Source organism: Miscanthus floridulus, unplaced genomic scaffold (assembly GCF_019320115.1).
Source record: "Miscanthus floridulus cultivar M001 unplaced genomic scaffold, ASM1932011v1 fs_412_1_2, whole genome shotgun sequence".
In the NCBI taxonomy this organism is placed as follows: Eukaryota; Viridiplantae; Streptophyta; class Magnoliopsida; order Poales; family Poaceae; genus Miscanthus; species Miscanthus floridulus.
The window spans coordinates 5406-32903 of NW_027096713.1; the positions used below are offsets into that span (position 1 = coordinate 5406).

Genomic DNA, 27498 nt, shown 5'->3' on the forward strand with positions numbered 1-27498 from the left:
CAGTTGTCGCCGTGCACAAACACAGCCCGGTCCCCGGCATCGCCAAACGTCACATCAGTCGGCCACGAGCGCGCGGGCGGGCGTGAGCCAAAACCCAACCCCACCGGCCACCGCCGCGGGGCAAGGAGGACCAGGCGGCGGACGGGGAGGAGGGAGGAATGGCGGGCGCGGCGGGGCGGAAGAAGCTGGTGGGCCGCTACGAGGTGGGCCGGACCATCGGCCAGGGCACCTTCGCCAAGGTCAAGTTCGCCGTCGACGCCGACACCGGCGCGGCCGTCGCCATGAAGGTGCTCGACAAGGAGACCATCTTCACCCACCGCATGCTCCACCAGGTACCTCATCCGTCCGTCCTCATCCGCTCCCCATTTTCAGGGAGGCGCTGGAACATCACCATGTCAAATTGGATTCCTATACTGCACGTTTGAGCTTGATTTTTAATTTTTCTTTTTCGAGAAAAGCCATTTTCGCTGGATTTAATTAAGCTGCCTTTAAAATTTCGATCCCGGACGAGCTGCCTATAGGCACATACATTACAAGGCGGAATCGTCGAATGTTCCGTCGGAAAAAGTCGCCGAATTCCGGTGCGGGACCGAGCCGAATATACCAACGCGAGCCACACAGTAATCCTAGCAACTTGCGAGTAGCAAACCAATAGGCTAAAGCTAAGCTTTAGCCCAATCACCGTCACTTGTTTTTTTTCCCCTTTCCTGAACAGAACAAAAACTACCCGTCTTATTCCCACACTCGATTTCAGCTACGATGTTCCTTTCGGGGGAAAATCTTTGGAGAGAGAACAGGTCATCTTGGAATTCGGCTCCACTAACACAAGTAGGATCGCTGCGCTTGGTCCGGCAAGTGGGTTGAATTCAGGGTTGTCTGACCACCGCCACCAAAAAGGGGTGGAAGTATTTTGTTTCTATGTCTTGAATTGAATCTATCCCAGTATCTTGTGCGATTAGCGTTGGCCAGGTTGATTAAGCCATTTTGGTATTTCGCAGGTTCTGTTTATACGAGTCTGGACATTCGTTATTTCCAATGATTAAAAAGAGAAATCTGTCCAGCCCGATCACCATCCCTTTCTTTTTCGACAGCTTTAGACCATATTCCAATGACAGCAACAGAGATATGCATTTTAGGTTTAATATGTTGTGATACCAACAATTACTACCGGCCAAAGTAGAATCACTAGCAATGGAAAGCATCGAGTCTTGCATCCATCAAAATACTCCAAGCCCACAAAACAGTATCTTCCTTCTCTCTTTCTCTCTCTCAAGAATTGAGGATTACCTTTTACCAGTTAACCAAATATCTTTTGTCAGTTTATTAAAAAATATGAAGTTTTTTTGGTTTCCATGCTCCAGTGAGCTTACTACTTGTTTGCTGCCAGATCAAAAAGGAAATATCAATCATGAAGATCGTAAGACATCCCAACATAGTTGGGCTTAATGAGGTATGCGGTTTGCCATAACGGTGCTTACAGTTCTCTGTTTTACCTATCTAATCGTATTATACTAGAACTGTATTCCTACAAATTATAGCCCTCTATATCACCTGGTTTCCTTTCTTTACACGCATTTTTATTACTTTGTAGGTGTTGGCCGGGAAGACAAAGATATACATAATCTTGGAACTTGTCACTGGAGGTGAACTGTTTGATAAAATAGTAAGAATCTCCATGACATTTCCTTTCGTGAATTAAAAAACTCCATGAACCTAGAAGGATCTAGGTGACTTTAATGTTAAGAAGAAATAGGGACCCAAATTTGAGATGGAGAAGACCTGAACCTGGGTGGTGAGGGGTGCACACACATAGCTCACATGGTTCCTGTAACACCCCAGGTGTTTGGCTTCCACATTTGCACTGCATTTCATGAACATGAGCATCATGCATCCTTTCGTGAACTTATAGCACATGAAACATTATTTCGAAACATAGCAACGTGTTGTATATTTCATGTGTGTTGTTCTTTATGAAAGGTAAAGTGTCCAACACTTAAGTGCAACATGTGCCACTCACTTAGTGAAACAAGACTAGTTAATACTATGCAACAAGATCATGAAACATGCGAAACATGACTATGAAACATTTGCGACATTTCTTGTGTTTTTCATTGTTTCAGTGTATGCCTTGATTGATTCTTGTGTGACCAATGCATGGTGTGGCTAGAAATGCTTGTAAGTAACTTAGTTACACTTAGAATGTCATTAGGAACAATGTTCATGTTGATCATTTTGCCTAATTAGGTTTCCAAGTCTTGGTTGACCAATTTGGACCCCTAGAGCTCCTGTGTTTGACTGTTTTAAAAGTGTAGCTTAGGATGTTTGCATGTCTGAGCAACCTAAAGCAAAGTTGTAGAGAATTATGTAAGGAACAAAAGTTATTTTGTGACCAACTTGTGAAAATGTGCACAACATGCCCAAAAAGGTCCCACAAGTCAGCTTTGAAGGTGGATTCAACACTTGAAATTATTTCTAAGTCCTAAGTGTAGTTTCAGTTTCATGTACCATAGTTGAGAGCTCTGTAGTCTGCAAACCAAGCCGAACCAGCTCGAGCTCCAATTGTGAAAGTTGTAGACCACATGTAGATCTCCATCTTTGTTAACTACACCTCGAGCCAGATCAGCACGGATTGGGAGATATAACCGCTTGAAATTGTCCTGTCAGTCGGTCATTTGCTGCCGATTCTGAAAAATTCAGACTCGCTACAGTGCCGGCTGGGTTCAGAAAATTGCCGCCGCGTGGGGGACGCGCGTCGCCGGTCGCCTGACCGCGCAGGCCACGCGCCGTGGCTGGCCTGACGCCGCTGCCGGTGTCCTCCACTTGAAGCCGCGTCCGCCTGCCTGTCTGCTCACTCTTCCTTCCTCCTTCACTTCTCCAGCTCGCAGCAGCAGCCGAAGCGCAACAGCGGAGCCACCGCTCCACCATTGCCGCCGATCAGCTCCGCCTTCGTCGAGCAAGCTCGCGCCTCGTCGCCCATTCACCACTGCCTTAGCTCCTCCGCGTATCCACCGTCGCATCGCACCCGTGGTTGCTTGCTAGCCGCGCTCGGTAAGCTTTCCCGCCGCGCGCAGCCTCGTCGGAATGTCGCCGCCGCAGCCCGTCACTGTGGCCAGCACACCTCCGGACCCTTCTTCTACCCCTATCCCTCGTCTCGTCTTCCCCAGCTCGCATAGTCGCTCCAGTGAAGACGCTACCTTCTAGGCCGGTCCAGTCCGGCCGGAACGCGGCCGCGCACCGCCGTGCGCCACGGCAGAGCCGCCGTACGCCATGGCCGGCGTACCTAGAGGTCGATTGAGGTTAGGTTAAGTAGGTCAATCGATGCGGGTGGTAGTGGTAGTCACGCCGGTGAAGTCGATTTCACCAGAGGAGCCGCCGTCGGCGAGCTTCGCCGTGTGCCGGCCATCGCAGCGCCTCCTCTGCTTTCACGGTCACTGACCGGTGGGGTCAGCTGACAGCCGGGCCCCAGTTGTCAGTGGCTGAGCAGTCTTAGGGCTAGTTCAAATTTTCAGTTTTGAATGCTGATTTGTGATTTTTGTAACTCCTAATTGGTAGATCCAAATTGAGTGATTCCAATTTTGTTAGACTCACAGTTAGGTCTAGTATTTAAGAAAAATATATCTTGAGCACATTTTGTAGAAATTTTGGGTGAATTAATTAGGAACTTGAAAAGTGTTTTTGAATGAATGCAAACTTGTTTAAATCATATCTTGAGTTTCTGTGATCCAAAAATTATGAAATTTTGTGGGTGAGCTAGTCTTGTATAGTAGAAGCTCTGGTTAAAATTTGAGAGTCATTGCATGTGTAGTTTTTGAGTTATAGATTTTCCTTTTATCATCAGGGGATTCTTGTGTAAATTTTAGTAATTAATTTATGAATCCAATGGCCATGAAAATTGGTAGGTAGTATCCTAGTACCCTAAGGATGCTAGGAAAAATATGAAATCTGTTGCTTGACACTTTTCACTAAGGTTTCCTAATTATGCCATTTTAAGCCATTATGCCTTATCATTTTTGTGTAGGCTTTTATACTTGCTCAAATGGTGTGAAATTTTTATGGTAGTCTACTTAGAGCATGTAGTGTCTACTGTAATTTTTGTAGAATTAATGGGGTAGTTTTCATATATGTTTACTATTTCCACTAATTAATTAAATAAATTAAGAAAGGTAGTAAAAGAAATGTTTTGGTGATGAACACTTTACTTGCTGGTGTTCTTATGATATGTGTGATGAGATAGTAAAGTTGGTTTTGTCTAATTAAGTGTTTATATCATAAGTTAGTAATTAATTGTTGCATCATGTCCCTCTGGACAGATCTGGGGACTTTAGAAAGCTCCCCATGATAATTTGGTTTTCTGTGAATGAGTAGAATACAAGAGTTGTAGATAAAATAGGTAGCTAGCTCCTGTCAAAATTTGAGGGCAATTGGCCCAGTAGTTTAGAAACTACAGCTGTTTAAAGTTAGGTTCCAGTTTTTGCTTACTCTCTGCCTTGTGAGGATAGACTTCTGTTGATTGATGAATTCAACCTGGTAAAGGTTTGAATCATGCTTTGAGGTCTGAAAATGTTTTGTAGACAATTTTATAAGCTTTCCAGATTGTCTTGTTGCATATCATTTGGATTTATAAATCTCTAGTTATGGCTAGTTTACTGTACCGATACATAGTCTCCATTTGGTAATACAAATGCTTGAGTGTATGCTTGTGCAATGTTCTCATTGATTGTTTAGGGGTTAGCCTAACTTGAGAATATGCTTAGGTGCAGGTGCTAGGTCATTAACGGAAGATGAGCAATTATACCTTAGGTTGTATAAACGTGGTAAGTGAAAGTGATTTGAATAGGGCTTAAGTTGGAATATGCAAACTACAGCGAACATGTGCATTTCCCGAGCATCCCTGACATTCGTTCATGTGCATCCATGATATTTATCTTGCGCATTCATGCAATAGGTGTACCGGAGGGAGTGACGTTGCTGGAGTTCGAGGGAGCCAACCAGGAGGAGGAACCCGAGGTGCAGGAAACCGACGAAGCAGTCGCCGCGGAGGAATTGCCCGAGTGCCCTGACCACCAGCCTTCCTCATTCCTGAAAGGCAAGCCCCGGAGCATATTAAGCCTCCTATGTTTTCACAAATACATTGAGTATCTTTTATTGTTGATGATGCATTAAGTATAGGAATTGGTTGGAACCAATTGCTGCATTATATATCCTTCCTTGTCCAGATATCGCACTGGAATCCTATTTAAGTTCAGGACGGGTTAAATGCTTAGCCATGCTTAGTGCGGTAGAAGTCAGGTGATTTCCTGTCACCTGCGAGATTTAGGATGAGGTGGATCACGGTTGGCTATATTTGCTATCGTGGAAAAGAACCATGTGAATAATGAATTAAGACCGGGCGGGGTCTTGTGTAGGTTTGAACATAGTGACTCCGTCTGAGTCGTTTAAGGACCGATACGCTGTACGTCCTCATGTCATGTTGAACGCAGCCTAACACTTAGCTGGCCGGATAAGTCGTTCCGACCGCGAAGCCTAGTAGCTCGACTCAGGCCGGGGACGCGAGCAGTGGCGACATTCTGGAGGTAGTAAGGATGTGCGGAGAGCCATTGGCATAAGTCCAAGGCGGGTTAGAGTCCCGAACAACCTTGGCAGAGTGGTTCTCTGAAAATGTCGATCTGTTCGGACTCGCGACTCCTGAATCGTACCAAAGGTGACTTGTTTGCGACCCTGACGGGGGAAGCAGGGTTTGTGTTTAGGAATACCCCTCCAGCTGGATAGGAATCGATTCGAATCGCCGTCTCTCCCGGATAGTGAGAACTTGACTGAGCAGCGGCAACGTAGATTCAATTAATTTAACGATATGGTTAAATGGATGATGATAAGGTTGCCAAAATGAATACCTGATATGGTTATTAATGTTTGCACCCTAATAAAATGATTGCTTAGTACAGGTGCTAATATAGATGACAGGTTAATGGCTAAAAAGTCACTGCTAGTACAGGTTAAGAGTTGATCATTATTACTTATGCTTTTCTGCAAAAAGAAAGTGTCAGCCAGCTCCACTACATTAAGCTATGCATAATCCTTGGTGTCATTTGTTTGGTTTTCGACGGGTAAGTCTAGCTGAGTACATTCCCGTACTCAGGGTTTATTCCCTCTTGTTGCAGATGACCTTCTATATCAGGGGTTCTGCAAGTACTGTCTCCACCCGGCGGGTGATGAGGACTAGATCATGGGCATGATCTCCTCTCTCTTATCTGAATGCTTTTGCGGTCTGTGATCAACCAACCAGTATGTGTATTTGAACTCGGTGTGTGAGTTAAACTATTTGCTTCCGCATGTTTTACAAGACTTGTTTTGTAATAACAATGACTCTGTGATGATGTAATCTGTTTGCGAACATCTGCGAAATGTTGTAACGTACGATATGTTATGTTGGATTACTGTGATCTTGGTTGTATGCAAGTTGGTTTGAAATCCTTCGAGATTTCGGTTGACTACCGGGTTTATATGGGCTCAAGTTCGAGAATTTGATCGTTTCGGCGATTGTTTTTGTACTTGTGCTCTTATAAATTGGTCGGTTCTGTGACAGCTGGCATCAGAGCTAGATTCAACATTAAACATGTCTTACGGCTATTTAAAATAAAAGCTTTTGTTGTTAAAATGGTTTTCAAACTTATAGTTATATATAAGTGTTCAAAAATCAAAATTTTTATGGTATACTGGTGATCACATCCCTCATAGCCCACTTAAGGACTTCTAGGTGGCTTATATATAATTACTAACTGGGGGAAATTGATTGTTTCTATTTCGTCGTCCATGCGGCGTGATATTGCATGGATGCCATTCGTTTGAATGGTAATGTATGGATCAATTGCCTCTACGCTAAGGTAAGTGTGAGTTGCGAGAGCATGACCGTCCAACCGTCGGTCTAGGGGAGAGCTAGTTGTGGTTACTGGAGTATTTACATGTGGCATACATGTATATATGAAAGTACTTAATTGGGGGTACATTTCTCGGGTAGTTTGGATACCGAAGTATATATATCGGGGGGATGTATATATGGAGAGTATCTTAGTACTACTTGTGTAATTAGCATTATATCTTGTTGGGTTGGGCTGCAATGAAGTTTTTCTGCAGGTACGCTAACAACGCACCGTGTAGATCGACTAGTTACCGCTAATTGAGAGAACGTATGTATGCCACCGTATAGTCCGCTAAAGCTTAAAATTTCTTAGGTTTGTGAAGACGTACGGAACGAGCATGCATCATATTCACTCATGACATTCATATTGCATTACTCCCTCCCTTATAATTGCTTATCCCAAGTTTAAAGTGAAATCTCTCGGCAAGAAGTTTGAAGGAGAGGAATACCTAGAAGAAGTCCAAGGTGTCTCCAATGTGGACAGTAATCACTTTGACGAGTAGTTCGTTAGCAAGTCTCACTAGTTAAGCTTTTGCAGTCATACTGGTAAAGTACCTCAATTCGCTCCCTTTGAGATGCGTATCGTAATGGTGAAGTTTAAAACTTGTCATGTTGGAATGCACTGCGTATAGCGCTAGTAATTTACTTGATGATGTGGTGATTGGAGAAGGAATTATTGCCTCTGTTTATTGTATGAAGTTTTCATTCTCGTCAGTAAATACAGTTTGGCACGATTATATTGTTCTCCTCCAATGTGCTGACATCATCAATAATTACTGGTTGCGCATTGTGCAGATGCCTCGTACTCGTTCCACCGGTGCGAGTGATGATGATGATCTTCCGCCACCACCACCCACACCAACGGAACTTATAGCAATGCTTGCGGAAGGACAGCGCACTATGGCTGAGGCCCTCCGTACGATTGCGAATCGTGATGGCCGTGGTCCACGCCAAGGACCGGATCCAAATCAGTACAGTGATTTCAAGGATTTCCTTGACACGAAACCCCCAATCTTCAAGGAGGCAGAGGAGCCTCTACAAGCTGATGAGTGGTTAAATACTCTCGAGCAAAAGTTCCGCCTGCTCCGCTTGACTGAGGTGCTCAAAACTGAGTACGCATCGCACCAACTTCATGGGCCTGCTGGCATTTGGTGGAGTCATCATCGGTCCACTATGCCTGCTAATGCCCAAATCACATGGGATCAGTTCAAGTCTGCTTTCAGGGGAAATTACATTCCTCCTGGTCTTATGGCGATCAAACATACAGAGTTCATGAAGCTGACTCAGGGAAACAAGAGCCTGAACGAATACCTGCAAGCTTTCAACAACCTTGCAAGGTATGCTACCGAGTTTGTGGACACAGATGCCAAGAAGATTGCAAGCTTCAAGCGGGGACTTAGCCCCAAACTGATGAAGACCATGGGAAATTGCAAGTGCGCTCATTTTAATGAGTTTGTGAGCGATGCTTTATCGCAAGAGAACAACAATGCTGTGTATGCTGCTTCAAAAAGTCGTAAGAGGGCCTATGAGGCGGGTGCCTCACAATCTAAGGCTCCCGTCGCACAAAGGGCTCCATTCCGTCCTCCAGCATCAGCCGCCAAGTTTCGCCCACCGCAAAAGAGGAATCCCGTCAAGACTGGGTTTCGCAAGGCATTTACAGTTGCTCTTCCCAAGGGCACTACCAGTCAGGGCAGTTCCAGAGCTCCACCAAGCAACATGCCGTGTTGGAACTGCAACAAGACAGGCCACTGGGCAAGGGAATGCCCTTACCCTAAGAAGAATAATTACCAGGGTGGCCATCAAGGACAAGTGAACCACACTAATATTACTGAGATCCCTTCAGGTGAGGTAGTGACTGCCGGTAAGTTTCTGATTGACCAACACCCCGCAGTTGTACTATTTGATTCAGGTGCTTCGCATTCCTTCATTAGTCCATCATTTGCATCCAAGTTTATGCAGAAAACATATACTGTTGAGGGTGAGGGTTATTGTATAAGGGCTGCTAGTGGTATTATTCCAACCAAGCTGGTAGTTGGGAATGTACAATTTGTGATCGAAGGGCGAAGTTATCAGGTTGATCTGGTAATTTTACCGGGGCTAGGTATCGACGTGATATTGGGAATGAACTGGATGAGCCGTCATGGAGTGCTTATCGATACATCCACTAGGGTAGTTATGCTCAGAGATCCGAGCAATCAGGAGGGTTTTCTAGTACAGTTACCCAAGGATATCAGTCTTTCTTGCACGACCAATGCGGTGCAAGCAAAGTCTCTGGCAGATATCCCTGTCGTGTGTGACTTTCCGGATGTTTTCCCCGATGATTTGCCTGGATTGCCCCCAGATCGAGAAGTAGAATTCAAGATAGAGTTGCTTCCTGGTACAGCTCCCATCTCTAGAAGGCCATATAGAATGCCTCCCAATGAACTAGCTGAACTTAAGACCCAGTTGAATGAACTGCTAAAGAAAGGCCTTATCCGCCCTAGTTCATCTCCGTGGGGGTGCCCAGCCATCTTTGTGAAGAAGAAGGATCAATCTCTACGCATGTGTGTAGATTATAGACCCTTGAATGCAGTTACAATCAAGAATAAGTACCCTCTGCCACGCATAGATATCTTATTTGATCAGTTGTCTAAGGCAAAAGTCTTTTCCAAGATTGATTTGAGATCTGGGTATCATCAAATCAAAATTCGGCCTGAGGATGTTCCAAAAACCGCATTCTCTACAAGATATGGTCTATATGAGTACTTGGTTATGTCTTTTGGATTGACCAATGCCCCCGCACATTTTATGTATCTGATGAATTCAGTGTTTATGCCCGAGTTGGACAAATTTGTGGTGGTATTTATAGATGATATCCTGGTCTATTCTGAGAATGAAGACGATCATGTTGAACATTTGCGGGTGGTTCTTACTAGATTGCGAGAACACCAGCTGTATGCAAAGTTCAGCAAATGTGAATTTTGGCTTCGTGAGGTACCTTTTCTTGGACACGTGTTGTCCGATGGTGGAATTATGGTTGATCCCACCAAGGTGCAAGAAGTATTGAACTGGAAGGCTCCCATCTCGGTGCACGAGGTTCGGAGTTTTCTGGGGTTGGCTGGCTATTATCGTCGCTTCATCCCGGATTTCTCTAAAATAGCCAAGCCTATGACTCGATTGCTGCAAAAAGACATGAAGTTTGTCTGGACTCCTGAGTGTGATGCGGCTTTCCATACCCTGCGAACTCTTCTAACATCGGCTCCGGTTTTGGCGCAACCGGATATCGAGAAACCTTTTGATGTGTTCTGTGATGCATCAGGTATTGGGTTAGGAGGTGTTCTTATGCAAGAGGGTAGAGTCATCGCTTATACCTCTCGCCAACTTCGGAAGCATGAAGTGAATTATCCAACGCATGACTTGGAGCTCGCTGCAGTTGTTCATGCTTTGAAGGCCTGGAGACATTATCTACTTGGCAATGTGTGCAACATCTATACCTGATCATAAAAGTCTCAAGTACATCTTCACTCAACCAGAGTTAAATATGCGTCAGAGAAGATGGCTCGAGTTGATCAAGGATTATAACCTTCAAGTGCACTATCACCCTGGCAAGGCAAACGTCGTCGCGGACTGCCTTAAGCAGAAAGTCTCATTGCCACTCGATGATTGAGAGTGATGTCCATTTGTCAAAGCTCCTTCATCCTGCAGTCCTGCACAACATCACTGTCAGTTGTACTCTACAGAGTCGAATTATCGAGCTACAGAAGACAGATGCAGGTGTGTTTCACATCAAGCGCAAGATGAAAGAGCAAGAAACCAAACATTTTCGAGTAGATGAGGAAGGTGTGTTATGGTTCAAGGATAGGTTGGTAGTTCCGAAGGATAGAGAGCTTAGAAATCAAATCATATCCGAAGCTCATTCCTCTAAGCTATCTATTCATCCTGGTAGTAGTAAAATGTATCATGATTTAAAGCCTCGATTTTGGTGGACCAAAATGAAGAAAGAGATAGCCGCTTATGTGGCTAGGTGTGACACTTGTTGTCGGGTCAAGGCAGTACACATGAAAGCTGGATTACTTCAGCCACTCTCTATTCCTGGTTGGAAATGGGAAGAGATAAGTATGGATTTTATAGTTGGACTCCCTACCACTCAGAGGAATTTTAACTCAATTTGGGTAATTGTGGACCGACTGACCAAGTCGGCACACTTCATTCCGGTCCGCATAGACTTTCGTCCAACCGACTACGCGGAGTTGTACTTCAACCAGATAGTCCGACTTCATGGGATCCCTCGTACTATTGTCTCGGATAGAGGACCACAGTTCACTGCTCGCTTTTGGGAGCACTTACATGGATTATTAGGGACTAAGCTCGTAAGAAGTTCTGCCTATCATCCGCAAACCAATGGACAAACTGAACGTGTGAATCAAATCTTAGAAGATATGTTGAGAGCCTGTGTCATCTCAGCGAAGGGATCGTGGGAAAAATGGTTGCCCCTAGCTGAATTCTCCTATAATAATAGTTATCAAGAGAGTATAAAGATGGCACCGTTCGAAGCTTTGTACGGCCGAAAGTGTAGAACTCCGTTGAACTGGGTAGAAGCCGGTGAAAGGAGATATTATGGAATTGATTTCGTTCAAGAAGCCGAAGAACAAGTCCGTACGATCCAAACCCACATGGCCGCAGCTCAAGCTAGGCAGAAAAGTTATGCTGATCGACGTAGAAACACCTATTGAATTTGAGGTTGGAGACTTCGTTTATCTGAAAGTCTCACCTATGAAGAGTGTCCAACGCTTTGGTGTGAAGCGAAAGCTTGCGCCGAGATATGTTGGTCCATTTGAGATCATTGGACAAAGTGGTAAAGTGGCGTACAAGATTCAATTACCTCCTGAGATGAGTGCTATCTTCAATGTCTTTCATGTATCCCAATTGAAGAAGAAATGTCTTCGCGTCCCTGAAGAGAGAGTTCCATTGGGGGATATCGAGTTAAAATCTGATTTGACCTTTGAAGAAAAGCCGGTTCGAGTGATTGACACTCGTGAGCGAGTGACTCGAAGTCGGGTAGTTAAGTTCTTTAAAGTCATGTGGAGCAATCAGGGTAGCGAACGCGATGCAACGTGGGAAAGGGAAGACTATTTGAGGGATGGTTATAAGGAATTTTATCAACAATGGTACGCTTTTCAAATCTCGGGACGAGATTTTTATAAGGGGGGAGGGCTGTAACACCCCAGGTGTTTGGCTTCCACATTTGCACTGCATTTCATGAACATGAGCATCATGCATCCTTTCGTGAACTTATAGCACATGAAACATTATTTCGAAACATAGCAACGTGTTGTATATTTCATGTGTGTTGTTCTTTATGAAAGGTAAAGTGTCCAACACTTAAGTGCAACATGTGCCACTCACTTAGTGAAACAAGACTAGTTAATACTATGCAACAAGATCATGAAACATGCGAAACATGACTATGAAACATTTGCGACATTTCTTGTGTTTTTCATTGTTTCAGTGTATGCCTTGATTGATTCTTGTGTGACCAATGCATGGTGTGGCTAGAAATGCTTGTAAGTAACTTAGTTACACTTAGAATGTCATTAGGAACAATGTTCATGTTGATCATTTTGCCTAATTAGGTTTCCAAGTCTTGGTTGACCAATTTGGACCCCTAGAGCTCCTGTGTTTGACTGTTTTGTAACACCCCAGGTGTTTGGCTTCCACATTTGCACTGCATTTCATGAACATGAGCATCATGCATCCTTTCGTGAACTTATAGCACATGAAACATTATTTCGAAACATAGCAACGTGTTGTATATTTCATGTGTGTTGTTCTTTATGAAAGGTAAAGTGTCCAACACTTAAGTGCAACATGTGCCACTCACTTAGTGAAACAAGACTAGTTAATACTATGCAACAAGATCATGAAACATGCGAAACATGACTATGAAACATTTGCGACATTTCTTGTGTTTTTCATTGTTTCAGTGTATGCCTTGATTGATTCTTGTGTGACCAATGCATGGTGTGGCTAGAAATGCTTGTAAGTAACTTAGTTACACTTAGAATGTCATTAGGAACAATGTTCATGTTGATCATTTTGCCTAATTAGGTTTCCAAGTCTTGGTTGACCAATTTGGACCCCTAGAGCTCCTGTGTTTGACTGTTTTAAAAGTGTAGCTTAGGATGTTTGCATGTCTGAGCAACCTAAAGCAAAGTTGTAGAGAATTATGTAAGGAACAAAAGTTATTTTGTGACCAACTTGTGAAAATGTGCACAACATGCCCAAAAAGGTCCCACAAGTCAGCTTTGAAGGTGGATTCAACACTTGAAATTATTTCTAAGTCCTAAGTGTAGTTTCAGTTTCATGTACCATAGTTGAGAGCTCTGTAGTCTGCAAACCAAGCCGAACCAGCTCGAGCTCCAATTGTGAAAGTTGTAGACCACATGTAGATCTCCATCTTTGTTAACTACACCTCGAGCCAGATCAGCACGGATTGGGAGATATAACCGCTTGAAATTGTCCTGTCAGTCGGTCATTTGCTGCCGATTCTGAAAAATTCAGACTCGCTACAGTGCCGGCTGGGTTCAGAAAATTGCCGCCGCGTGGGGGACGCGCGTCGCCGGTCGCCTGACCGCGCAGGCCACGCGCCGTGGCTGGCCTGACGCCGCTGCCGGTGTCCTCCACTTGAAGCCGCGTCCGCCTGCCTGTCTGCTCACTCTTCCTTCCTCCTTCACTTCTCCAGCTCGCAGCAGCAGCCGAAGCGCAACAGCGGAGCCACCGCTCCACCATTGCCGCCGATCAGCTCCGCCTTCGTCGAGCAAGCTCGCGCCTCGTCGCCCATTCACCACTGCCTTAGCTCCTCCGCGTATCCACCGTCGCATCGCACCCGTGGTTGCTTGCTAGCCGCGCTCGGTAAGCTTTCCCGCCGCGCGCAGCCTCGTCGGAATGTCGCCGCCGCAGCCCGTCACTGTGGCCAGCACACCTCCGGACCCTTCTTCTACCCCTATCCCTCGTCTCGTCTTCCCCAGCTCGCATAGTCGCTCCAGTGAAGACGCTACCTTCTAGGCCGGTCCAGTCCGGCCGGAACGCGGCCGCGCACCGCCGTGCGCCACGGCAGAGCCGCCGTACGCCATGGCCGGCGTACCTAGAGGTCGATTGAGGTTAGGTTAAGTAGGTCAATCGATGCGGGTGGTAGTGGTAGTCACGCCGGTGAAGTCGATTTCACCAGAGGAGCCGCCGTCGGCGAGCTTCGCCGTGTGCCGGCCATCGCAGCGCCTCCTCTGCTTTCACGGTCACTGACCGGTGGGGTCAGCTGACAGCCGGGCCCCAGTTGTCAGTGGCTGAGCAGTCTTAGGGCTAGTTCAAATTTTCAGTTTTGAATGCTGATTTGTGATTTTTGTAACTCCTAATTGGTAGATCCAAATTGAGTGATTCCAATTTTGTTAGACTCACAGTTAGGTCTAGTATTTAAGAAAAATATATCTTGAGCACATTTTGTAGAAATTTTGGGTGAATTAATTAGGAACTTGAAAAGTGTTTTTGAATGAATGCAAACTTGTTTAAATCATATCTTGAGTTTCTGTGATCCAAAAATTATGAAATTTTGTGGGTGAGCTAGTCTTGTATAGTAGAAGCTCTGGTTAAAATTTGAGAGTCATTGCATGTGTAGTTTTTGAGTTATAGATTTTCCTTTTATCATCAGGGGATTCTTGTGTAAATTTTAGTAATTAATTTATGAATCCAATGGCCATGAAAATTGGTAGGTAGTATCCTAGTACCCTAAGGATGCTAGGAAAAATATGAAATCTGTTGCTTGACACTTTTCACTAAGGTTTCCTAATTATGCCATTTTAAGCCATTATGCCTTATCATTTTTGTGTAGGCTTTTATACTTGCTCAAATGGTGTGAAATTTTTATGGTAGTCTACTTAGAGCATGTAGTGTCTACTGTAATTTTTGTAGAATTAATGGGGTAGTTTTCATATATGTTTACTATTTCCACTAATTAATTAAATAAATTAAGAAAGGTAGTAAAAGAAATGTTTTGGTGATGAACACTTTACTTGCTGGTGTTCTTATGATATGTGTGATGAGATAGTAAAGTTGGTTTTGTCTAATTAAGTGTTTATATCATAAGTTAGTAATTAATTGTTGCATCATGTCCCTCTGGACAGATCTGGGGACTTTAGAAAGCTCCCCATGATATTTGGTTTTCTGTGAATGAGTAGAATACAAGAGTTGTAGATAAAATAGGTAGCTAGCTCCTGTCAAAATTTGAGGGCAATTGGCCCAGTAGTTTAGAAACTACAGCTGTTTAAAGTTAGGTTCCAGTTTTTGCTTACTCTCTGCCTTGTGAGGATAGACTTCTGTTGATTGATGAATTCAACCTGGTAAAGGTTTGAATCATGCTTTGAGGTCTGAAAATGTTTTGTAGACAATTTTATAAGCTTTCCAGATTGTCTTGTTGCATATCATTTGGATTTATAAATCTCTAGTTATGGCTAGTTTACTGTACCGATACATAGTCTCCATTTGGTAATACAAATGCTTGAGTGTATGCTTGTGCAATGTTCTCATTGATTGTTTAGGGGTTAGCCTAACTTGAGAATATGCTTAGGTGCAGGTGCTAGGTCATTAACGGAAGATGAGCAATTATACCTTAGGTTGTATAAACGTGGTAAGTGAAAGTGATTTGAATAGGGCTTAAGTTGGAATATGCAAACTACAGCGAACATGTGCATTTCCCGAGCATCCCTGACATTCGTTCATGTGCATCCATGATATTTATCTTGCGCATTCATGCAATAGGTGTACCGGAGGGAGTGACGTTGCTGGAGTTCGAGGGAGCCAACCAGGAGGAGGAACCCGAGGTGCAGGAAACCGACGAAGCAGTCGCCGCGGAGGAATTGCCCGAGTGCCCTGACCACCAGCCTTCCTCATTCCTGAAAGGCAAGCCCCGGAGCATATTAAGCCTCCTATGTTTTCACAAATACATTGAGTATCTTTTATTGTTGATGATGCATTAAGTATAGGAATTGGTTGGAACCAATTGCTGCATTATATATCCTTCCTTGTCCAGATATCGCACTGGAATCCTATTTAAGTTCAGGACGGGTTAAATGCTTAGCCATGCTTAGTGCGGTAGAAGTCAGGTGATTTCCTGTCACCTGCGAGATTTAGGATGAGGTGGATCACGGTTGGCTATATTTGCTATCGTGGAAAAGAACCATGTGAATAATGAATTAAGACCGGGCGGGGTCTTGTGTAGGTTTGAACATAGTGACTCCGTCTGAGTCGTTTAAGGACCGATACGCTGTACGTCCTCATGTCATGTTGAACGCAGCCTAACACTTAGCTGGCCGGATAAGTCGTTCCGACCGCGAAGCCTAGTAGCTCGACTCAGGCCGGGGACGCGAGCAGTGGCGACATTCTGGAGGTAGTAAGGATGTGCGGAGAGCCATTGGCATAAGTCCAAGGCGGGTTAGAGTCCCGAACAACCTTGGCAGAGTGGTTCTCTGAAAATGTCGATCTGTTCGGACTCGCGACTCCTGAATCGTACCAAAGGTGACTTGTTTGCGACCCTGACGGGGGAAGCAGGGTTTGTGTTTAGGAATACCCCTCCAGCTGGATAGGAATCGATTCGAATCGCCGTCTCTCCCGGATAGTGAGAACTTGACTGAGCAGCGGCAACGTAGATTCAATTAATTTAACGATATGGTTAAATGGATGATGATAAGGTTGCCAAAATGAATACCTGATATGGTTATTAATGTTTGCACCCTAATAAAATGATTGCTTAGTACAGGTGCTAATATAGATGACAGGTTAATGGCTAAAAAGTCACTGCTAGTACAGGTTAAGAGTTGATCATTATTACTTATGCTTTTCTGCAAAAAGAAAGTGTCAGCCAGCTCCACTACATTAAGCTATGCATAATCCTTGGTGTCATTTGTTTGGTTTTCGACGGGTAAGTCTAGCTGAGTACATTCCCGTACTCAGGGTTTATTCCCTCTTGTTGCAGATGACCTTCTATATCAGGGGTTCTGCAAGTACTGTCTCCACCCGGCGGGTGATGAGGACTAGATCATGGGCATGATCTCCTCTCTCTTATCTGAATGCTTTTGCGGTCTGTGATCAACCAACCAGTATGTGTATTTGAACTCGGTGTGTGAGTTAAACTATTTGCTTCCGCATGTTTTACAAGACTTGTTTTGTAATAACAATGACTCTGTGATGATGTAATCTGTTTGCGAACATCTGCGAAATGTTGTAACGTACGATATGTTATGTTGGATTACTGTGATCTTGGTTGTATGCAAGTTGGTTTGAAATCCTTCGAGATTTCGGTTGACTACCGGGTTTATATGGGCTCAAGTTCGAGAATTTGATCGTTTCGGCGATTGTTTTTGTACTTGTGCTCTTATAAATTGGTCGGTTCTGTGACAGCTGGCATCAGAGCTAGATTCAACATTAAACATGTCTTACGGCTATTTAAAATAAAAGCTTTTGTTGTTAAAATGGTTTTCAAACTTATAGTTATATATAAGTGTTCAAAAATCAAAATTTTTATGGTATACTGGTGATCACATCCCTCATAGCCCACTTAAGGACTTCTAGGTGGCTTATATATAATTACTAACTGGGGGAAATTGATTGTTTCTATTTCGTCGTCCATGCGGCGTGATATTGCATGGATGCCATTCGTTTGAATGGTAATGTATGGATCAATTGCCTCTACGCTAAGGTAAGTGTGAGTTGCGAGAGCATGACCGTCCAACCGTCGGTCTAGGGGAGAGCTAGTTGTGGTTACTGGAGTATTTACATGTGGCATACATGTATATATGAAAGTACTTAATTGGGGGTACATTTCTCGGGTAGTTTGGATACCGAAGTATATATATCGGGGGATGTATATATGGAGAGTATCTTAGTACTACTTGTGTAATTAGCATTATATCTTGTTGGGTTGGGCTGCAATGAAGTTTTTCTGCAGGTACGCTAACAACGCACCGTGTAGATCGACTAGTTACCGCTAATTGAGAGAACGTATGTATGCCACCGTATAGTCCGCTAAAGCTTAAAATTTCTTAGGTTTGTGAAGACGTACGGAACGAGCATGCATCATATTCACTCATGACATTCATATTGCATTACTCCCTCCCTTATAATTGCTTATCCCAAGTTTAAAGTGAAATCTCTCGGCAAGAAGTTTGAAGGAGAGGAATACCTAGAAGAAGTCCAAGGTGTCTCCAATGTGGACAGTAATCACTTTGACGAGTAGTTCGTTAGCAAGTCTCACTAGTTAAGCTTTTGCAGTCATACTGGTAAAGTACCTCAATTCGCTCCCTTTGAGATGCGTATCGTAATGGTGAAGTTTAAAACTTGTCATGTTGGAATGCACTGCGTATAGCGCTAGTAATTTACTTGATGATGTGGTGATTGGAGAAGGAATTATTGCCTCTGTTTATTGTATGAAGTTTTCATTCTCGTCAGTAAATACAGTTTGGCACGATTATATTGTTCTCCTCCAATGTGCTGACATCATCAATAATTACTGGTTGCGCATTGTGCAGATGCCTCGTACTCGTTCCACCGGTGCGAGTGATGATGATGATCTTCCGCCACCACCACCCACACCAACGGAACTTATAGCAATGCTTGCGGAAGGACAGCGCACTATGGCTGAGGCCCTCCGTACGATTGCGAATCGTGATGGCCGTGGTCCACGCCAAGGACCGGATCCAAATCAGTACAGTGATTTCAAGGATTTCCTTGACACGAAACCCCCAATCTTCAAGGAGGCAGAGGAGCCTCTACAAGCTGATGAGTGGTTAAATACTCTCGAGCAAAAGTTCCGCCTGCTCCGCTTGACTGAGGTGCTCAAAACTGAGTACGCATCGCACCAACTTCATGGGCCTGCTGGCATTTGGTGGAGTCATCATCGGTCCACTATGCCTGCTAATGCCCAAATCACATGGGATCAGTTCAAGTCTGCTTTCAGGGGAAATTACATTCCTCCTGGTCTTATGGCGATCAAACATACAGAGTTCATGAAGCTGACTCAGGGAAACAAGAGCCTGAACGAATACCTGCAAGCTTTCAACAACCTTGCAAGGTATGCTACCGAGTTTGTGGACACAGATGCCAAGAAGATTGCAAGCTTCAAGCGGGGACTTAGCCCCAAACTGATGAAGACCATGGGAAATTGCAAGTGCGCTCATTTTAATGAGTTTGTGAGCGATGCTTTATCGCAAGAGAACAACAATGCTGTGTATGCTGCTTCAAAAAGTCGTAAGAGGGCCTATGAGGCGGGTGCCTCACAATCTAAGGCTCCCGTCGCACAAAGGGCTCCATTCCGTCCTCCAGCATCAGCCGCCAAGTTTCGCCCACCGCAAAAGAGGAATCCCGTCAAGACTGGGTTTCGCAAGGCATTTACAGTTGCTCTTCCCAAGGGCACTACCAGTCAGGGCAGTTCCAGAGCTCCACCAAGCAACATGCCGTGTTGGAACTGCAACAAGACAGGCCACTGGGCAAGGGAATGCCCTTACCCTAAGAAGAATAATTACCAGGGTGGCCATCAAGGACAAGTGAACCACACTAATATTACTGAGATCCCTTCAGGTGAGGTAGTGACTGCCGGTAAGTTTCTGATTGACCAACACCCCGCAGTTGTACTATTTGATTCAGGTGCTTCGCATTCCTTCATTAGTCCATCATTTGCATCCAAGTTTATGCAGAAAACATATACTGTTGAGGGTGAGGGTTATTGTATAAGGGCTGCTAGTGGTATTATTCCAACCAAGCTGGTAGTTGGGAATGTACAATTTGTGATCGAAGGGCGAAGTTATCAGGTTGATCTGGTAATTTTACCGGGGCTAGGTATCGACGTGATATTGGGAATGAACTGGATGAGCCGTCATGGAGTGCTTATCGATACATCCACTAGGGTAGTTATGCTCAGAGATCCGAGCAATCAGGAGGGTTTTCTAGTACAGTTACCCAAGGATATCAGTCTTTCTTGCACGACCAATGCGGTGCAAGCAAAGTCTCTGGCAGATATCCCTGTCGTGTGTGACTTTCCGGATGTTTTCCCCGATGATTTGCCTGGATTGCCCCCAGATCGAGAAGTAGAATTCAAGATAGAGTTGCTTCCTGGTACAGCTCCCATCTCTAGAAGGCCATATAGAATGCCTCCCAATGAACTAGCTGAACTTAAGACCCAGTTGAATGAACTGCTAAAGAAAGGCCTTATCCGCCCTAGTTCATCTCCGTGGGGGTGCCCAGCCATCTTTGTGAAGAAGAAGGATCAATCTCTACGCATGTGTGTAGATTATAGACCCTTGAATGCAGTTACAATCAAGAATAAGTACCCTCTGCCACGCATAGATATCTTATTTGATCAGTTGTCTAAGGCAAAAGTCTTTTCCAAGATTGATTTGAGATCTGGGTATCATCAAATCAAAATTCGGCCTGAGGATGTTCCAAAAACCGCATTCTCTACAAGATATGGTCTATATGAGTACTTGGTTATGTCTTTTGGATTGACCAATGCCCCCGCACATTTTATGTATCTGATGAATTCAGTGTTTATGCCCGAGTTGGACAAATTTGTGGTGGTATTTATAGATGATATCCTGGTCTATTCTGAGAATGAAGACGATCATGTTGAACATTTGCGGGTGGTTCTTACTAGATTGCGAGAACACCAGCTGTATGCAAAGTTCAGCAAATGTGAATTTTGGCTTCGTGAGGTACCTTTTCTTGGACACGTGTTGTCCGATGGTGGAATTATGGTTGATCCCACCAAGGTGCAAGAAGTATTGAACTGGAAGGCTCCCATCTCGGTGCACGAGGTTCGGAGTTTTCTGGGGTTGGCTGGCTATTATCGTCGCTTCATCCCGGATTTCTCTAAAATAGCCAAGCCTATGACTCGATTGCTGCAAAAAGACATGAAGTTTGTCTGGACTCCTGAGTGTGATGCGGCTTTCCATACCCTGCGAACTCTTCTAACATCGGCTCCGGTTTTGGCGCAACCGGATATCGAGAAACCTTTTGATGTGTTCTGTGATGCATCAGGTATTGGGTTAGGAGGTGTTCTTATGCAAGAGGGTAGAGTCATCGCTTATACCTCTCGCCAACTTCGGAAGCATGAAGTGAATTATCCAACGCATGACTTGGAGCTCGCTGCAGTTGTTCATGCTTTGAAGGCCTGGAGACATTATCTACTTGGCAATGTGTGCAACATCTATACCGATCATAAAAGTCTCAAGTACATCTTCACTCAACCAGAGTTAAATATGCGTCAGAGAAGATGGCTCGAGTTGATCAAGGATTATAACCTTCAAGTGCACTATCACCCTGGCAAGGCAAACGTCGTCGCGGACGCCTTAAGCAGAAAGTCTCATTGCCACTCGATGATTGAGAGTGATGTCCATTTGTCAAAGCTCCTTCATCCTGCAGTCCTGCACAACATCACTGTCAGTTGTACTCTACAGAGTCGAATTATCGAGCTACAGAAGACAGATGCAGGTGTGTTTCACATCAAGCGCAAGATGAAAGAGCAAGAAACCAAACATTTTCGAGTAGATGAGGAAGGTGTGTTATGGTTCAAGGATAGGTTGGTAGTTCCGAAGGATAGAGAGCTTAGAAATCAAATCATATCCGAAGCTCATTCCTCTAAGCTATCTATTCATCCTGGTAGTAGTAAAATGTATCATGATTTAAAGCCTCGATTTTGGTGGACCAAAATGAAGAAAGAGATAGCCGCTTATGTGGCTAGGTGTGACACTTGTTGTCGGGTCAAGGCAGTACACATGAAAGCTGGATTACTTCAGCCACTCTCTATTCCTGGTTGGAAATGGGAAGAGATAAGTATGGATTTTATAGTTGGACTCCCTACCACTCAGAGGAATTTTAACTCAATTTGGGTAATTGTGGACCGACTGACCAAGTCGGCACACTTCATTCCGGTCCGCATAGACTTTCGTCCAACCGACTACGCGGAGTTGTACTTCAACCAGATAGTCCGACTTCATGGGATCCCTCGTACTATTGTCTCGGATAGAGGACCACAGTTCACTGCTCGCTTTTGGGAGCACTTACATGGATTATTAGGGACTAAGCTCGTAAGAAGTTCTGCCTATCATCCGCAAACCAATGGACAAACTGAACGGGTGAATCAAATCTTAGAAGATATGTTGAGAGCCTTGTGTCATCTCAGGCTAAGGGATCATGGGAAAAATGGTTGCCCCTAGCTGAATTCTCGTACAATAATAGTTATCAAGAGAGCATAAAGATGGCACCATTTCGAAGCTTTGTATGGCCGGAAGTGTAGAACCCCGTTGAACTGGGTAGAAGCCGGTGAAAGGAGATATTATGGAATTGATTTCGTTCAAGAAGCCGAAGAACAAGTCCGTACTATCCAAACCCACATGGCCGCAGCTCAAGCTAGGCAAAAAAGTTATGCTGATCGACGTAGGAAACCTATTGAATTTGAAGTTGGAGACTTCGTTTATCTGAAAGTCTCACCTATGAAAGTGTCCAACGCTTTGGTGTGAAGCGAAAGCTTGCGCCGAGATATGTTGGTCCGTTTGAAATCATTGGACAAAGTGGTAAAGTGGCGTACAAGATTCAATTACCATCCTGAGATGAGTGCTATCTTCAATGTCTTTCATGTATCCCAATTGAAGAAATGTCTTCGCGTCCCTGAAGAGAGAGTTCCATTGGGGGATATCGAGTTAAAATCTGATTTGACCTTTGAAGAAAAGCCGGTTCGAGTGATTGACACTCGTGAGCGAGTGACTCGGAGTCGGGTAGTTAAGTTCTATAAAGTCATGTGGAGCAATCAGGGTAGTGAACGCGATGCAACGTGGGAAAGGGAAGACTATTTGAGGGATGGTTATAAGGAATTTTATCAACAATGGTACGCTTTTCAAATCTCGGGACGAGATTTTTATAAGGGGGGAGGGCTGTAACACCCCATGGTGTTTAGGCTTCCACATTTGCACTGCATTTCATGAACATGAGCATCATGCATCCATTCGTGAACTTATAGCACATGAAACATTATTTCGAAACATTAGCAACGCTGTTGTATATTTCATGTGTGTTGTTCTTTATGAAAGGTAAAGTGTGCCAACACTTAAGTGCAACATGTGCCACTCACTTAGTGAAACAAGGACTAGTTAGTGCTATGCAACACAGATCATGAAACATGTGAAACATGACTATGAAACAGTTGCGACATTTCATTGTGTTTTTCATTGTTTCAGTACATACCTTGATTGATTCTTGTGTGACCAATGCTGTGGTGTGGCTAATAATCATCCTAAGTAACTTAGTTACACTTAGAATGTCATTAGGAACAATGTTTCATGTTGATCACTTTGGCCTAATTAGGTTTCCCAGTCATGGTTGACCAATTTGGACCCCTAGAGCTCCTGTGTTTGACTATTTAAAAGTGTAGCTTAGGATGTTTGCATGTCTGAGCAACCTAAAGCAAAGTTGTAGAGAATTATGTAAGGAACAAAAGTTATTTTGTGACCAACTTGTGAAAATGTGCACAACATGCCCAAAAAGGTCCCACAAGTCAGCTTTGAAGGTGGATTCAACACTTGAAATTATTTCTAAGTCCTAAGTGTAGTTTCAGTTTCATGTACCATAGTTGAGAGCTCTGTAGTCTGCAAACCAAGCCGAACCAGCTCGAGCTCCAATTGTGAAAGTTGTAGACCACATGTAGATCTCCATCTTTGTTAACTACACCTCGAGCCAGATCAGCACGGATTGGGAGATATAACCGCTTGAAATTGTCCTGTCAGTCGGTCATTTGCTGCCGATTCTGAAAAATTCAGACTCGCTACAGTGCCGGCTGGGTTCAGAAAATTGCCGCCGCGTGGGGGACGCGCGTCGCCGGTCGCCTGACCGCGCAGGCCACGCGCCGTGGCTGGCCTGACGCCGCTGCCGGTGTCCTCCACTTGAAGCCGCGTCCGCCTGCCTGTCTGCTCACTCTTCCTTCCTCCTTCACTTCTCCAGCTCGCAGCAGCAGCCGAAGCGCAACAGCGGAGCCACCGCTCCACCATTGCCGCCGATCAGCTCCGCCTTCGTCGAGCAAGCTCGCGCCTCGTCGCCCATTCACCACTGCCTTAGCTCCTCCGCGTATCCACCGTCGCATCGCACCCATGGTTGCTTGCTAGCCGCGCTCGGTAAGCTTTCCCGCCGCGCGTAGCCTCGTCGGAATGTCGCCGCCGTAGCCCGTCACTGTGGCCAGCACACCTCCGCACCCTTCTTCTACCCCTATCCCTCGTCTCGTCTTCCCCAGCTCGCATAGTCGCTCCAGTGAAGACGCTACCTTCTAGGCCGGTCCAGTCCGGCCGGAACGCGGCCGCGCACCGCCGTGCGCCACGGCAGAGCCGCCGTACGCCATGGCCGGCGTACCTAGAGGTCGATTGAGGTTAGGTTAAGTAGGTCAATCGATGCGGGTGGTAGTGGTAGTCACGCCGGTGAAGTCGATTTCACCAGAGGAGCCGCCGTCGGCGAGCTTCGCCGTGTGCCGGCCATCGCAGCGCCTCCTCTGCTTTCACGGTCACTGACCGGTGGGGTCAGCTGACAGCCGGGCCCCAGTTGTCAGTGGCTGAGCAGTCTTAGGGCTAGTTCAAATTTTCAGTTTTGAATGCTGATTTGTGATTTTTGTAACTCCTAATTGGTAGATCCAAATTGAGTGATTCCAATTTTGTTAGACTCACAGTTAGGTCTAGTATTTAAGAAAAATATATCTTGAGCACATTTTGTAGAAATTTTGGGTGAATTAATTAGGAACTTGAAAAGTGTTTTTGAATGAATGCAAACTTGTTTAAATCATATCTTGAGTTTCTGTGATCCAAAAATTATGAAATTTTGTGGGTGAGCTAGTCTTGTATAGTAGAAGCTCTGGTTAAAATTTGAGAGTCATTGCATGTGTAGTTTTTGAGTTATAGATTTTTCTTTTATCATCAGGTGATTCTTGTGTAAATTTTAGTAATTAATTTGTGAATCCAATGGCCATGAAAATTGGTAGGTAGTATCCTAGTACCCTTAAGGATGCTTAGAAAAATATGAAATCTGTTGCTTGACACTTTTCATTAGGGTTTCCTAATTATGCCAATTTAAGCCATTATGCCTTATCATTTTTGTGTAGGCTTTTATTCTTGCTCAAATGGTGTGAAATTTTTATGGTAGTCTACTTAGAGCATGTAGTGTCTACTGTAATTTTTGTAGAATTAATGGGGTAGTTTTCATATATGTTTACTATTTCCACTAATTAATTAAATAAATTAAGAAAGGTAGTAAAAGAAATGTTTTGGTGATGAACACTTTACTTGCTGGTGTTCTTATGATATGTGTGATGAGATAGTAAAGTTGGTTTTGTCTAATTATATGTTTACATCATAAGTTGCTAATTAATTGTTGCATCATGTCCTTCTGGACAGATCTGGGGACTTTAGAAAGCTCCCCATGATATTTGGGTTTCTGTGAATGAGTTGAATACAAGAGTTGTAGATAAATTAGGTAGCTAGCTCCTGTCAAAATTTGAGGGCATTTGGCCCAGTAGTTTAGAAACTACAGCTGTTTAAAGTTAGGTAGCAGTTTTTGCTGATTCTCTGCCTTGTGAGGATAGACTTCTGTTGATTGATGAATTCGACCTGGTAAAGGTTTGAATCATGCTTTGAGGTCTGAAAATGTTTTGTATACAATTTTATAAGCTTTCCAGATTGTCTTGTTGTATATCAGTTGGATTTATAAATCTCCAGTTATAGCTAGTTTACTGCACCGCTACTTAGTATTCATTTTGCTGAAATACAATTGCTTGAGTGTAGGTGGTTGCAATGTTCTCGTTGATTGTTTAGGGGTTAGCCTAACTTGAGAATATGCTTAGGTGCAGGTGCTAGGTCGTTAACTGAAGATGAGCAATTATACCTTAGGTTGTATAAACGTGGTAAGTGAAAGTGATTTGAATAGGGCTAAGTTGGAATATGCAAAACTACAGCGGACATGTGCATTCTCCGAGCATCCCTGACATTCGTTCATGTGCATCCATGATATTTATCTTGCGCATTCATGCAATAGGTGTGCCGGAGGGAGTGACGTTGCTGAAGTTCGAGGGAGCCAACCAGGAGGAGGAACCCGAGGTGCAGGAAGCCGACGAAGCAGTCGCCGCGGAGGAATTGCCCGAGTGCCCTGACCACCAGCCTTCCTCATTCCTGAAAGGCAAGCCCCGGAGCATATTAAGCCTCCTATGTTTTCACAAATACATTGAGTATCTTTTATTGTTGATGATGCATTAAGTATAGGAATTGGTTGGAACCAATTGCTGCATTATATATCCTTCCTTGTCCAGATATCGCACTGGAATCCTATTTAAGTTCAGGACGGGTTAAATGCTTAGCCATGCTTAGTGCGGTAGAAGTCAGGTGATTTCCTGTCACCTGCGAGCTTTAGGATGAGGTGGATCACGGTTGGCTATATTTGCTATCGTGGAAAAGAACCATGTGAATAATGAATTAAGACCGGGCGGGGTCTTGTGTAGGTTTGAACATAGTGACTCCGTCTGAGTCGTTTAAGGACTGATACGCTGTACGTCCTCATGTCATGTTGAACGCAGCCTAACACTTAGCTGGCCGGATAAGTCGTTCCGACCGCGAAGCCTAGTAGCTCGACTCAGGCCGGGGACGCGAGCAGTGGCGACATTCTGGAGGTAGTAAGGATGTGCGGAGAGCCATTGGCATAAGTCCAAGGCGGGTTAGAGTCCCGAACAACCTTGGCAGAGTGGGTCTCTGAGAATGTCGATCGGTTCGGACTCGCGACTCCTGAATCGTACCAAAGGTGACTTGTTTGCAACCCTGACGGGGGAAGCAGGGTTTGTGTTTAGGAATACCCCTCCAGCTGGATAGGAATCGATTCGAATCGCCGTCTCTCCCGGATAGTGAGAACTTGACTGAGCAGCGGCAACGTAGATTCAATTAATTTAACGATATGGTTAAATGGATGATGATAAGGTTGCCACAATGAATACCGGATATGGTTATTAATGATTGCACCATAATAAAATGATTGCTTAGTACAGGTGCTAATATAGATGACAGGCTAATGACTAAAAAGTCACTGCTAGTCCAGGTTAAGAGTTGATCATTATTACTTATGCTTTTCTGCAAAAAGGAAGTGTCAGCCAGCTCCACTACATTAAGCTATGCATAATCCTTGGTGTCATTTGTTTGGTTTTCGACGGGTAAGTCTAGCTGAGTACATTCCCGTACTCAGGGTTTATTCCCTCTTGTTGCAGATGACCTTCTATATCAGGGATTCTGCAAGTACTGTCTCCACCCGGCGGGTGATGAGGACTAGATCATGGGCATGATCTCCTCTCTCTTATCTGAATGCTTTTGCGGTCTGTGATCAACCAACCAGTATGTGTATTTGAACTCGGTGTGTGAGTTAAACTATTTGCTTCCGCATGTTTTACAAGACTTGTTTTGTAATAACAATGACTCTGTGATGATGTAATCTATTTGCGAACATCTGGGAAATGTTGTAACGTACGATATGTTATGTTGGATTACTGTGATCTTGGT

At 44.4% G+C, this 27498-nt stretch overlaps 2 protein-coding genes across 7 annotated transcripts; both read left to right on the forward strand.

Moving 5' to 3' along the window:
* Positions 1-18600, forward strand: LOC136531674 (CBL-interacting protein kinase 24-like). 6 transcript variants are annotated; one of them, XM_066524327.1, is made up of 6 exons: positions 1-332; positions 1388-1450; positions 1592-1643; positions 4946-5086; positions 15704-15844; positions 16917-17462. In XM_066524327.1, exons 1-6 carry the CDS (start codon positions 159-161, stop codon positions 16976-16978), a joined length of 633 nt encoding a protein of 210 aa, XP_066380424.1. In that variant the 5' UTR covers positions 1-158; the 3' UTR covers positions 16979-17462. The 6 variants fall into 6 exon arrangements, with proteins under 6 accessions (XP_066380424.1, XP_066380426.1, XP_066380425.1 ...); XM_066524329.1 differs by lacking the exons at positions 15704-15844; positions 16917-17462 and adding an exon at positions 7712-7942; XM_066524328.1 differs by lacking the exons at positions 15704-15844; positions 16917-17462 and adding an exon at positions 6159-6699.
* LOC136531673 (uncharacterized) lies at positions 18550-27435 on the forward strand. Its single transcript, XM_066524323.1, has 3 exons — positions 18550-19534; positions 25997-26137; positions 27210-27435. The coding sequence occupies exons 1-3, from the start codon at positions 18550-18552 to the stop codon at positions 27269-27271; spliced, it is 1188 nt and encodes a 395-aa protein (XP_066380420.1). The 3' UTR covers positions 27272-27435.
* Positions 27436-27498: the final 63 nt, after the last annotated feature.